The 14,588-nt window shown below is 31.2% G+C and overlaps 1 protein-coding gene across 3 annotated transcripts in view; it reads left to right on the top strand.

Moving 5' to 3' along the window:
* LOC142229803 (galactokinase-like) overlaps positions 1 to 14,231 on the top strand; it is a 154,810-nt gene extending 140,579 nt beyond the window's left edge. For all 3 annotated transcript variants that reach the window (XM_075300382.1, XM_075300381.1, XM_075300380.1), the window contains exon 8: positions 13,619 to 14,231. In XM_075300382.1, the coding sequence (XP_075156497.1) occupies positions 13,619 to 13,915 (297 nt within the window). In that variant the 3' untranslated portion in view covers positions 13,916 to 14,231. The remainder of the gene's footprint in view (positions 1 to 13,618) is intronic.
* Positions 14,232 to 14,588: the final 357 nt, after the last annotated feature.

Genomic DNA, 14,588 nt, shown 5'->3' with positions numbered 1-14,588 from the left:
AAATTTTGAAAAAAGTGTTCTACAGAAAAAAATTTCTGACATAGTTTTCTATAGAAATAAAATTTTTACAAAATTTTCTATAGTAATAAACTGTTGACACAATTTTCTATAGATATAAAATTTTGACATAATTTTCTATACAAATAAAATTTTGAACAAATATTCTAAAGAAATAAAATTTTGAACAAATTTTCTAAAGAAATAAAATTTTGACGTAATTTTCTATAGAAATAAAATTTTGACATAATTTTCTATATAAATAATTTTTTGACAAAATTACCTACAGAAAAAAATTTTGCCAATATTTTCTATAGAAATAAAATGTAGACAAAATTCTCTATAGAAATAAAATTTTTACAAAATTTTCTGTATATTTGACATAATGTTGACATAATTTAATATAAATAAAATTTTGAAAAAATATTCTATAGAAATAAAATTTTGACAAACTTTTCTATATAAATAAAATTTTGAACAAATTTTCTATAGAAATAAAATTTTGACAAACTTTTCTATATAAATAAAATTTTGACAATATTACCTATAGAAATAAAATTGTGACAACATTTTTATAAGAAAAAATTTAGAAAAAAAATCTATGGAAATAAAATTTTGAAAAAAGTGTTCTACAGAAATAAAATTTTGACATAATTTTCTATAGAAATAAAATTTTGACAAAGTTTTCTTTAGTAATAACATTTTGACAAAATTTTCTATAGAAATAAAATTTTGACATAATTTTCTATAGAAATAAAATTTTGACAAAGTTTTCTTTAGTAATAACATTTTGACAAAATTTTCTATAGAAATAAAATTTTGACATAATTTTCTATATGAATAAAATTTTGAAAAATTTTCTATATATATAAAATTTTGAAAAAATTTTCTATAGATATAAATTTTTACAAAATTATCTATATAAATAAATTTTTGACAAAATTACCTATAGAAACAAATGTTGGCAACATTTTCTATAGAAATGAAATGTAGACAAAATTCTCTATAGAAATAAAATTTTTACAAAATTTTCTGTATAAATAAATTTTGACAAAATTTTCTTTACAAATAAAATTTTGACAACATTTTTATTAACAAAATATATATATATACATATAAATTTCTATAGAAATAAAATTTTGACAAAATTAAATATTTTTTTTTTAATTTAATAATATTTTGACAATAAAACCGATCATCGTCACATTTTCAACATCGTTAAGTGTGCAAAATTTCATCGAAATCGGTTCAGATTTAGATATAGCTGCCATATATATGTATCGCGGGATTTTCAAAAATTTGGCGCTAATAAGCTTATTTTTTTACAATAATGTCCTCATTTATTAACCGATCGTACTCAAATTTGGACCAAGCTAATATTCTGTAGTATCAACCAAACCTGCAAAATAGCATCCAAATCGATTTAGATTTAGATTTAGATAGAGTTCCAATCTATGTAATACATATATTGGAATCGGGTGATACATATTATGTATTGCTAGATTCTTGGCCATAAAACCTTTATTTATTAACCTATCTTACTCAAGTTTACCACAAGGTAATCGTACGTTGTATCTACCAAACCTGCAAAATATCATCCAAAATGATTCTGATTTAGATATAGCTCTCATATAAGTTTGCTAATGAAATCAATAAATTTTTCAATCAAGTATTTGGTTACGCCAAATTAAATCTGTGATTGGCACTATCAATTTCGTGATTCAAGACATTTTAATTAAAAAAATAATTGGATAAATAAATGATTGAATCAGAAAAACAACTTTTTTCTGTGTATTTGACCATATATTTACTTAAAACATAACATGGGCCAGCATCTACGCAAATTTATCACCCACACTGTAAAAGAAATCAAAAATATACAAAATAACATTTGATAGATTTTATTTAATATTTTGAACTATAAAAGTATTACGTGCAGTACAAAATATCGTTATTTGCACTCTTTTATAGGATGAATATGCATAATATATTGGTCGTTACATCACCATCTCATGATTGTATACAGACACAGGCAAACACCCACACAAAAACCTAAATAAATCCAAAAGTAGTAGTATTTGTGAGTGTGTGTTTGGGTGTTAATACCCTGTTTGAGGTCTTACAAACAAATAAGTACATTGAAATTTCTATATTGCTATCCAAATTCATAGTTAACCCACATGTGTTGATTCACATTCACATGGTGTGGCCCATAGCCCTCCCTCCCCATACCAATAACATATACGAGACCCAGTCAGACCCATGGCTGCAACCGCTGAGTGAATACGTTTAACGTACCACAAATGAGATTTATTTGTTGCTCCATAGTATTTGACCCGATATTAAAACCACATGCAGAGTTTAGAAGTAAACTTTAGTGGGGGGAATGTACAGTGCAAATGGGGGAAGGCATCAGTAGCTCCACAACCTGCATCCTAAACAAAAGATAATTTTTATAATTTAATAAAAAAAAATAAATAAATAAAAATACCACACCCTAAAATATATGAAGAAATGTGAATGCCAAAAGCTAAAATTATTTTAATGCGAAAGACGAAAAAATCTGTTTTTCATAGGGTTCAGTGTAAAAATTATCTGTTTTGAACTCAAATTTTTAACACATTATTTTTAAGTGCAAGCATATAATGTTCATAAACTAGCACAACATGTTTGCGACATGTATGTTACAATGCTAGAACATATTATGTTTGGGACATAATATTTTTTGAAATATAATATGTGTGGATGCAAACATGTAAATCAGTTTAGAAATTTCCTGTAAGCATGTATGTGTGTAAAAAGAGAGACCGAAAGAGAGTAGGCTGCAAGTAAAAAAAATGGAAGTAATCAATTGGCGCCTTTCATAAAAATATTGTCTGCCTAAGGTGAAACATAATAGAGCAAAATGTTTTTTGACGGTGAACATGTAACATGTTTGTCGCAACTATGTTATTTTCTCGAACATTATGTATCTGATTTCAACTACCATTTTATGTTTGGTGAAATAACAACATTTTTGCGGCAAAAATCTTCCATATTCCCAATCCATATCGTGTGGGCCATATCGAACTACTACACAGAACAAAATATTTACGTGGTATTTTGTACGTGATGCCAATTGATGATGCTTTCTACCATCCGTTAGAAATTTGGTACATGATTTCAGGTAATGATACTTTCTAAAGGCATAAAAAAATTTGTCCATATCGGTTTATAATTATATGTAGTTCCCATAAATAAACCGAAGATTTGACTTCTGGTGGACATAATAGAAACCATACTAGATTGCAATCAAGTTAAAACTTTTCTTAATTTTCATGTCATTTCAAATTACACTCTACTGTTCCTTTGACTAGGCAATGAAGTCAAAAATATTTAATTGCAAAAGAAATTTAATTCAACTCTCTAAGGAAATTTCATACAGTTGCAATATGTTGGCAATTCCCATAGCTTTGCCATACATATGACGTATGTGTGTGCAATATTTGGCAGTGGGGAGGATGAGTGAGTGAGTGGGTGAGCATTTGAAATTACCGTCTTTTTTTGTTACTCCTGCTAATAACAACAAAGAACGTGCTTACTTAACTTACATGGCCTTGCACAAATACAATTGCGTTTCCTGTTTTTCCACATGCTTAGTGATATAGTAAAATAATAGGGCCTGTGAGAGTGGACAGACGCACACAATGATAGCAATATGCATGTAGTGTAAACGTCTGTGCAAAGTTTTTCTTGAATTGTTTTTACTTGACCACAACTACACCATTTTCCAAAAAAAAAAAGAAGAAATAAGTTCATATATAGCTAATTTTGATTCCGTTGATCTACATCCTAAAAAAATCGCTTCTACAACATATACTCCCAAACATATTCTGCTTCCAGCATAGCAGGATTTGTCCAATAAAATATTGTTTGTATTCTTCAAACATATAATGTTTCACCTTAGACATATATTTAATTAACGAGTCAATTGGTTATTTACATTTTTTAATTGCAGGGAAATGCCGTAAACATGGTTTATAATTTATTCCAATGTTGTACTACAAATATTTATTTACAAAAACAAGTATATACGGCGGTAAGTTCGGCCAGGCGGAATCTTATGTACCCTCCACCATGGATTGCATAGAAACTTGTACTAAAGACTGTCATCCACAATCGAATTACTTGGGTTGCGGTAACACTTGCCGATGGCAAGGTATCTTAAATTTTCTTAACACCGTCTTCTTAGTCCATACACGCTCACAAAAAATCGCTTCTGTAACATATACTCCCAAACATATTTTGCTTCAAGCATATACATTTTTGGCTATTGCCCAAACATTTATATGTTTGATCTCTTCCGATATATAATATGTTTGAAAGCATATTGGTCTAAACAATATATGTTTGGGTAGTCAATTTCCAAACATTTTGTATTTTTGCATCCAAATTCAATAATGTTGTCTTCCAAAAAACAATATGTTATTATGTGAACATATAATATGTTTGGAAGCATTTTGCACCCAAAAATATTATATGCTTAAAAAAATTCTCCCAAACAATATTGTGCTCAAAATTTATTTATTAAATTTATTTATTTATATATTTACAATCATAATGAATTATGAAAATAAACAGGTAATATAGGTGCTAACAACATAGGTTTTCGACCTGAATGCTCAAAATTTTGTTTCTGCCCAATTGTATATTCCCCCACATCTTTCTCACTTCCACGAGATTTTTTAGTTCTTAGCACCTTTTTCTGTAATACAAACATTGTAGAAGAAATTATTCAATTGTATGATTTTTTTTTATTTTAATTTTACCTTTTGCCGGACGGGGATTCGAACAGCGGACCACACAGTTTGTAAGGATCAAAGAAGTAGCTGATCAATTGCCCAAGGAAAAATAAAATGTTAATTTTGTAATAACAAGCAACAACCACCAACTTAATTCAATATCGCTCCCTGTTAAATAGCGCTCCAAGCTACTAAACACATATATGTTTATAGGCTATTTCTAAATTAATATATGTTTGCATCCAAGCATATTATATTAAAAACCATTTTATGTCCCAAACATAATATGTTCTAACATATTAACATATATGTCCCAAACATATTATGCTAGTTTATGAACATTATATGCTTGCACTCAAAAATATTGTGTTTAAAAATTTGTGTTCCAAACATATAATGTTTATAGCCAAACATATGAAAAACAGTCTTTTTCATCCGTGTACGGGGTATATATTAAAAAAAAAAAGATTAAATACGTATATAATTCAGTTTGACAAAATTAAAATAAAATTTTGACAAAATTTTCTATAGAAAAACAATTTGACAACATTTTCTATAGAAATAAATTTTTGACAAAATTTTCGATAGAAATAAAATTTTTACAAAATTTTCTATAGTAGTAACATTTTGACAAAATTTTCTACAGAAATAAAATTTTGACATAATTTTCTATAGAAATAAAATCCTGACAAATTTTTGTATAGTAATAAAATTTTGAGAAAATTTTCTATAGTAATAAAATTTTGATAAAATTTTCTATAGAAATAAAATTTTGGTAGATTATTTTTGGGTATCGGCTATATATAACTACACCCTCAAAAAAAATCGCTTCTTTAACATATGTTCCAAACATATTTTGCAGGAAGCACATATATTATTGCATACTGCCGAAACATTAATATGTTTGTTTTATGTGAACATATTATATGTTTGGAAGCATTTTGAGCCAAAAATATTATATGCCTGGAAGAATTTTTCCCAAACACGATTGTGCTCATTCCCAACATACTCGTAATTTTCACTTCCACGAAATTTTTTAGTTATTGGCACCTTTCTCTGTAATACAAATAATGTTGAAGAAATTATTCACTTTTATAAATTTTTTTAAATTTTACCTTTCGCCTGCACGGAGAATCGAACCGAGGACCATACAGTTTGTAAGCCAACACACTATCCACTGGGCTACGTAGCTGTTATAGTCACCAGTAGATAATTATCGTTTTAAGTTACATTTATATAGCATAGTTTGCAGCGCCCACGAGCCCATGCAAACATAACATTATTTAACAGAAACATACATTTGTTTGCCACGTGGAGCAGTGGTTAGCATGTCTGCCTTGCATGCAAAGGGTCGTGGGTTCAATCCCTGCTCCGACCGAACATTTTTTTTGGTTTTTTTTTTTTTTTTAATTTACACATGTATATTTAAACTATATTAATTTTTTTTAAATGAAACATCGAAATGTGCGTTATTAAAGATTTATAGTCAGTAACAGTGCTTGATATAAACGAAATTGAATGATTTTTGGATAAAATATTATTTTTTATTGCAAAAATAACAATCTTGTAATAAAAAACTGTTTTTGTACAAAACTTTAAAATTTGGAAGGAATTCAAAAACTAACAAAAGAAGAACGTGGAGTCGAGTATAAACATACATACATAATTTTATAATATAAACATAAATTTATTTAGGAGTGAACAGTTTTTTACTAGCATTTAACACCATCGCTCTAAAATTCCTTTTATTTTTCTTTAATAATTCATTTTAAAGAAAATAAACTTTTTAAATTGTTTTAGCTGTAAAAGTCGAACTTAATGCCCGCTTTTATATTTGATGGTGTCCGTCAACTCCTCGTGGACTACTTTTTAATAAAGAGAAACTAAACTTTGTTTTTTTACATTTTACTGTGTAATTTTTCAATATTTCCTCCTTATTTCATTTTACCGTCCCAACTCTAAAAAGAGTATAGTGCCCTTTCGTTATTTTTATGAAGACCCCTGATTTCTTTTAACGAACCAAGAAAAAAATAATACCAAAATGATAAACAAAACACATGTCCACACATACATAAAATGCTGCTCTCAAGGCGAAAACATAAGCTGTTTGTTTTTCAAATGTATATTCTCTTGGTTCAGAATGTATGTTCTTTTATTCAAATTAAATAATATTTAGACTTAAACATATCAAATTTTTGGCCTTATCATAAAACAGTTTTCCGAAACAACATACAAGCGGTTTCACAGAAATTGTTCTCTTTTGACTCTTTTGCTGTGTCATATTGATATTTATTGAGTTTCCGGACTCTGCCCCAGGGAAATCAACAATAATTGATTGGTATGCAAAATTCAAGCGTGGTGAAATGAGCACGGAGGACGGTGAACGCAGTGGACGCCCGAAATGGTGGTCACCGACGAAAACATAAAAAAAAACAAGTATATACGGCCGTAAGTTCGGCCAGGCCGAAGCTTATGTACCCTCCATCATGGATTGCGTAGAAACTTCTTCTAAACAGTGCCATCCAGAATCGAATTACTTAAGTTGCGGTAACGCTTGCCGATTGCAAGGTATCTTAAAACCTCCTAACACCATCTTCTAAATTGTATGTAAGTCCATACGTGGTATATATCAAATCAAAAAAGATCGATCCAATACGTATATAATTCAGTTTGACAAAGTAAACATAAAATTTTGACAACATTTTCTACAGAAATAAAATTTTCTATAGAAATAAAAATTTTGACAAAATTTTCTATAGAAACAAAATTTTGACAAAAATTTCTACAGAAATAAAATTTTAACAAAATTTTCTATAGAAATAAACTTTTGACAAAATTTTCTATAGAAATAAAATCTTGGTAGATTATTTTTGGCTCGAGTAGCAACCATGATTATGAACCGAATAAAATTTGAACAAAATCTTGTATAGAAATACAATTTTGACCACATTTTCTATAGAAATAAAATTTTGACAATGATGAAAATTTTATTATGAACCGAATAAAATTTTAACAAAATTTTATCTAGAAAGAAAATGTTGTCAAAATTTTCTATAGAAATAAAATTTTGGTAGATTATTTTTGGCTCTAGTGGCAACCATGATTATGAACCGATATGGACCAATTTTTGTGTGATTGGACCAATTTTGGTATGGTTGTTAGCGACACCACGTTCCTAATTTGAACCGGATCGGATGAATTTTGCTCCTCCAAGAGGCTCCGGAGGTCAAATCTGGAGAACGTTTTATATGGGGGCTATATATAATTATGGACCGATATGGACCAATTCTGCCACGTTTGTTAAAGATCATATAGTAACACCATGTTCCAAATTAAAACCGGATTGGATGAAATTTGTTTCTCTTGGAGACTTCGCAAGCCAAATCTGGGGATCGGTTTATATGGGGGCTATATATAATTATGAACCGATGTGGTCCAATTTTTGCATGGTAGTTAGAGACCATATACCAATATCATGTACCAAATTTCAGGCGGATCGGATGAAATTTGCTTCACTTTGAGGCTCCGCAACCCAAATCTGTGGATCGCTTTATATGATCGCTATATATAATTATGGACCGATGTGGACAAATTTTTGTACGGTTATTAGAGACCATATACCAATACCATGTACCAAATTTCAGCCGGATCGGATGCAATTTGCTTCTCTTTGAGGCCTCGCAAGCCAAATCTGGAGATCGGTTTATATGGGGTCTATATATAATTATGGACCGATGTGGACCAATTTTTGCATGGTTGTTAGAGACCATATACCAACATCATGTACCAAATTTCAGCCGGATCGGATGAAATTTGCTTCTCTTTGAGGCTCCGCAAGCCAAATCTGGGGATCGGTTTATATGGGGGCTATATATAATTATGAACCGATGTGGACCAATTTTTGCATGATTGTTAGAGACCATATAGCAACACCATGTACCAAATTTCAGCCGGATCGGATGAAATATGCTTCTCTTAGAGGCTCCACAAGCCAAATCTGGGGATCGGTTTATATGGGGGCTATATATAACTAAGGACCGATATGGACAAATTTTTGCATGGTTGTTAGAGACCATATACCAACATCATGTACCAAATTTCAGCCGGATCGGATGAAATTTTCTTCTCTTTGAGGCTCCGCAAGCCAAATCTGGGGATCGGTTTATATGGGGGCTATCTATAATTATGGACCGGTATGAACCAATTTTTGCACGGTTGTTAGAGACCATATACCAACACCATGTACAAAATTTCAGCCTGATCGGATGAAATTTGCTTCTCTTTTATGCTCCGCAAGCCAAATCTGGGGATCGGTTTATATGGGGGCTATATATAATTATGGACCGATGTGGACCAATTTTTGCATGGTAGTTAGAGACCATATACTAACACCATGTAACAAGTTTCAGCCGGATCGGATGAAATATGCTTCTGTTAGAGGCTCCACAAGCCAAATCTGAGGGTCCCTTTATATGGGGGCTATACGTAAAAGTGGACCGATATGGCCCATTTTCAATACCATCCGACCTATATCGATAACAACTACTTGTGCCAAGTTTCAAGTCGATAGCTTGTTTCGTTCGAAAGTTAGCGTGATTTCAACAGACGGACGGACGGACGGACGGACGGACATGCTTAGATCGACTCAGAATTTCACCACGACCCAGAATATATATACTTTATGGGGTCTTAGAGCAATATTTCGATGTGTTACAAACGGAATGACAAAGTTAATATACCCCATCCTATGATGGAGGGTATAAAAACCACAAAATGATTTTAAATGACCGTAAAATGAAGTTGATCGATATAGCAGAGGCCTTAAAGATATCAAAGGAACGTGTTGGTCATATCATTCATCAATATTTGGATATGCGGAAGCTCTGTGCAAAATTGGTGCCGCGCGAGCTCACATTTGACCAAAAACAACAACGTGTTGATGATTCTGAGCGGTGTTTGCAGCTGTTAACTCGTAATACACCCGAGTTTTTCCGTCCATATGTGACAATGGATGAAACATGGCTCCATCACTACACTCCTGAGTCCAATCGACAGTCGGCTGAGTGGACAGCGACTGGTGAACCGTCTCCGAAGCGTGGAAAGACTCAAAAGTCCGCTGGCAAAGTAATGGCCTCTGTTTTTTGGGATGCGCATGGAATAATTTTTATCGATTATCTTGAGAAGGGAAAAACCATCAACAGTGACTATTATATGGCGTTATTGGAGCGTTTGAAGGTCGAAATCGCGGCAAAACGGCCCCATATGAAGAAAAAAAGTGTTGTTCCACCAAGACAACGCACCGTGCCACAAGTCATTGAGAACGATGGCAAAAATTCATGAATTGGGCTTCGATTTGCTTTCCCACCCACCGTATTCTCCAGATCTGGCCCCCAGCGACTTTTTCTTGTTCTCAGACCTCAAAAGGATGCTCGGAGAGAAAAAATTTGGCTGCAATGAAGAGGTGATCGCCGAAACTGAGGCCTATTTTGAAGCAAAACCGAAGGAGTACTACCAAAATGGTATCAAAAAATTGGAAGGTCGTTATTATCGTTGTATCGCTCTTGAAGGGAACTATGTTGAATAATTAAAACGAATTTTGACAAAAAAAATAATGTGTTTTTGTTTTTTAGACCGGGGACTTATCAGCCAACCTGTTAGCTTACAAAAGCGTTTGGATCTATTGGATTCAAAAATAATATTATTCGAAATGCAATTCAAGCATGGTTACTTTACATTGGGCTGAAAAACCACAAGTGGCTTTCTATAGAGCACGCCAGCATTTAAATGTACACAGAAAAACATCAGTAGTTAAGCTAACACTAAATTTAACTTATTTTTATTGCAAAAAAATTATTTGTTTGTAGTTAAATTTTATTATTTCCTTTGAAATTTATATCTCAAACATTTTCTGAACTAAACGTGGGTATAAAGTTCAATGACCGTACACTTCAGTTCAATAGGAACTACCGCAGAAGAAAATTTTCATACGATTCCCAAAAATAGTAAGAATGAACTATGGTGTAGTAACATATGGTTGAAATGGTCATGATTTGGCGCTAATGATTTTTTTTCTTTATTTTTAGTTAATTTTTGCTTCTATTGGGGAGTAATTTCGTGTGTTGTAGTTAAAAAGTACATCAGGGCATTAGATTTTCCTTATTTTAATAACATTTTGTGAAAATCTCAAAATGTGGAGTACAAATTTCGCACGAGGTAGTTCATTCTTCTTATAAAACAGTTTAATTTTTTTCGGTGTAAATAAATCTTTTGATTCTCGTATCACTGTCGCAAAATGAGCTTGGTCTAAAGCCATTGGAGTTCCAAAAAGTGCAAGAGCTTATCGATGTTCAAAAAAGTTAGATTGGATAGAGTTAAGGAGTTGCTACGCTTACACAAAAGTGACCAGTTACTGAATTTGGTTTTCTCCGATGTGAAACCATCACAAATTAAGAAGATTTTGAACAGACAAAGTAATCGGATTTGTTTGTCAACGAGGTCTGCTAAAAATTTACAGATTGGCTACGATGAGACAAGCGCCTCCAATGGTAATTGTGTGGGCCGCCTTAACGACCGCTTGTAATAATCGATGGGATATTTTATTTAGAGTAAGGTTGGCACCAAAAATTATCAAAGTGTCGATAATCTCATGGGGGCGTTTCGCAGGGAATGGGCCAAAATATCGCAGAGCTATATTTTTGTCGGCTAGTTGCAAGGCCATAATTCGTGTCATATGTGGCTAATTTGGGAAAAAAATCTAAACTGATTCTAAAATTGTATGTTCTTTCCAAATTTTTTTGCGTTTGAACAATAAAACTAACAAAAATGTAGAGCTTTACTTTTTTACATTACATATCAGCCACCCCGTACTCCATATAAGATTTTACAAGTTTTTTATTTGAATTATCTACCTTTTAGTTTAGTCGATAAATGAATTTTAAGTTGAATTTAAAGCAATATGGTAAATGTAACGAAAGGGTCTGGGACTGATATATCAGTTGTAAAACTATGTTTCGATTTTATAGGATTTTATCGCATATGTTATAATCCATGCCTCAACAAGGTACTTTATTTACGTTTTGGGGCTAATTCATTCATTGCGCGACCCAAGCCTTGTCATGAGATAGTTCTCGTGGAGGTTGTCAAGCCAAGAAAAAAGTGTACACAGAAAAAAATTTCACGAACATTTTTCCAATTAAAATCTTAATTGAGTTTTAAAAAATATTCAATTAAAAATTTAATTGATTCAACAAATTTTTTAATTGAATCAAAAATCAGTCACACAAATTAATAGTATCAATTAAATATATAATTGGATCAATTAATTTTTTAATTGACTGTCAATTAATTTTTTAATTGATACTATCATTTCTGTGATTGAAGACATTCCAATTAAAAAATTAATTGGATCAATTAATTTCGTGATTGAATCAGAAAAAATTTTTTTTTTGTGTAGAACAAGATGTTAACATGAAAGTACACTGAAAAAAATATTCACGTGATGTTGAAGATTACGCAATCTCAATTTTAGGATGCGCAATTTACACACTATTAAGGCCAAATTTCTTTAAAATAATGAAATTTTAATTTTAAAAAATTTTCTGGTTCAATCACGAAATTAATTGATCCAATTAATTTTTTAATTTAAATATCTTCAATCACGAAAATGATAGTATCAATTAAAAAATTAATTGACAGTCAATTAAAAAATTAATTGATACTATTAATTTGTGTGATTGATTTTTGTTTCAATTAAAAAATTTGTTGAATCAATTAAATTTTTAGTTGATTATTTTTTAAAACTCAATTAAGATTTTAATTGGAAAAAATTTGGGGAAACTTTTTTATTTTTGTTTTTGTTCTCAGCTTAAAACCATGCATTGACTAAACTACAAGCGTAGCTTAACCAACAGAGGAAAAGTATGTTTGTCAAATTTATTTGGGCAAAGCCCTATAGACTGCAAGATGGTTGGATGTACAGCTGTTTCGGAATTACCACATTCCTCATCAGCATCCTCTACTTGAAACTTTTTTCTGTGAAAGTTTATAATCTTTGCTTCAAAAATTTTTTTCATTAAATTTAGGACACATTTTGAAAATTTTCGTCCCTTCGTTAAAGTTGCATGTCTTTAAACTAAGGTAAAATTTCCTTAAAGTTAAGAAACACATTTTTGATTTAAAGAAATCGTTCTTAATTAACTGAAATATTGAATATTTAGATTTAAGATAAAAACGCTTCAAATATAGGCTAAGACTTACTTTGAGGATTTAGCATCTTTAGTTTAAAATTTTTTTGGAATTAAGAAAATATTTTTTACTTCGAAATATCCGTCATAATTTGGATTTTTAAAGCGGCGTTTGTTTGGACCTGAACAGCTTTATGAATATACCGGAAAAATAGAATGAAATGAGATCTGTATCCTAATTTTAATTTTATATATCCTAGATTTAAAGCCATATAACATAACGCAAAACAATTTCCTTATTTTAAAGAACCCGCATCTTTGGCTCGGAATCAATACCAAAATCCTTAAAGGAAGGTCAAAATCTTTGGATCCAAGTAAACTTTTTTTTTGAGTGTAGAGTATCTTCTCATTTTAATACATCGCAAATGATCTTTAATACACTCCACTACCTAGACCTTTCCATCCATTCAATTTTACATTAGATCAATGTATGTCCTGAACATACCATCACTTTCTTTTAGAAACAGTGTAAATCGGTCATGTTGATGTTTTGCACAATCTCCATTTTTGTACCATCTCCCCTCGGTTCATATAACCATTTTATATTACATTTTCATTTTATTTTGTGGTTTACTTCTGTTCTTTTCGTCTTCACAGATGGGCGAACTAATGACAAAGTCACATATGTCACTACGTGATGATTTCCAAGTATCCTGCATAGAATTGGATGTTCTTGTCGATGCGGCCATTAATTGCTCTGGCGTTCTGGGATCACGTATGACTGGTGGAGGCTTTGGCGGCTGCACTGTAACACTCCTGCAACGCAGTGCCTTTGATGATGTTATTACCACAATGCGTGAGGATTTCATCAAGAAATTCAATGAAGCTGTTGGAAAAAATTTTGAATTTTATATTTGTACACCAAGTCAAGGAGCCAGAAAAGTTCATTTGTAATCAAACAACTCCATTGGTGGTCGTCGGAATGTTGGGGGTGGAGGTAGGAGTAATGTTGCGTGTCCGAGTTTATGTCCAAGTGTTTTTTTTGTATGAGAAAAAAAAAAAATAAAAGAAGCAACGATCGATCGATGGATGTAACAAAGACCGTAACTTCATTGAAAATGAATGAAGTACACAAAATGAAAGAAAAACGAAAAAATATTTTTCGATATAAAATAAAATAGAAAAGATTGTAAATTAAGTTCTATAACATTCCAATTGATTTGAAAAATGTAACTCAAATTCAATAAATTCCATTACGTTACTGTAAAAATTGATTGATTTTTGTATTGGCATTAAATTAATATTGGAAAGTTTGGTGGTATGAGAGTGGATAGATAGAACTTATGATATCATATTCGGAACTTAACATTTTAACCATAAGTCACTGAAAGTATTGCATAGTAGTCAAAGTCGTGTATGTGTGGTACGGGAGTTGTACCTCGAAACGATTAAAGAAAACAAGTAAGGATAGTACTAATATCGGCCCAGACGAAATTCACATACTTTCCACCCTGGAATTTAAGCTTTATTCATTTGACCACAACGTTCGATATTGTAGTCGATAAGGAATTGTTATTTTCAAATACATTCAAAGAAAACAAGTATATTCCGCCGCAATTTCGGCCAG

This window comes from Haematobia irritans, chromosome 3 (genome assembly GCF_050003625.1).
Source record: "Haematobia irritans isolate KBUSLIRL chromosome 3, ASM5000362v1, whole genome shotgun sequence".
NCBI classification, from domain to species: Eukaryota; Metazoa; Arthropoda; class Insecta; order Diptera; family Muscidae; genus Haematobia; species Haematobia irritans.
Note: the sequence above shows the minus strand (reverse complement) of the source record. Positions and strands in the feature narration are given on the sequence as shown.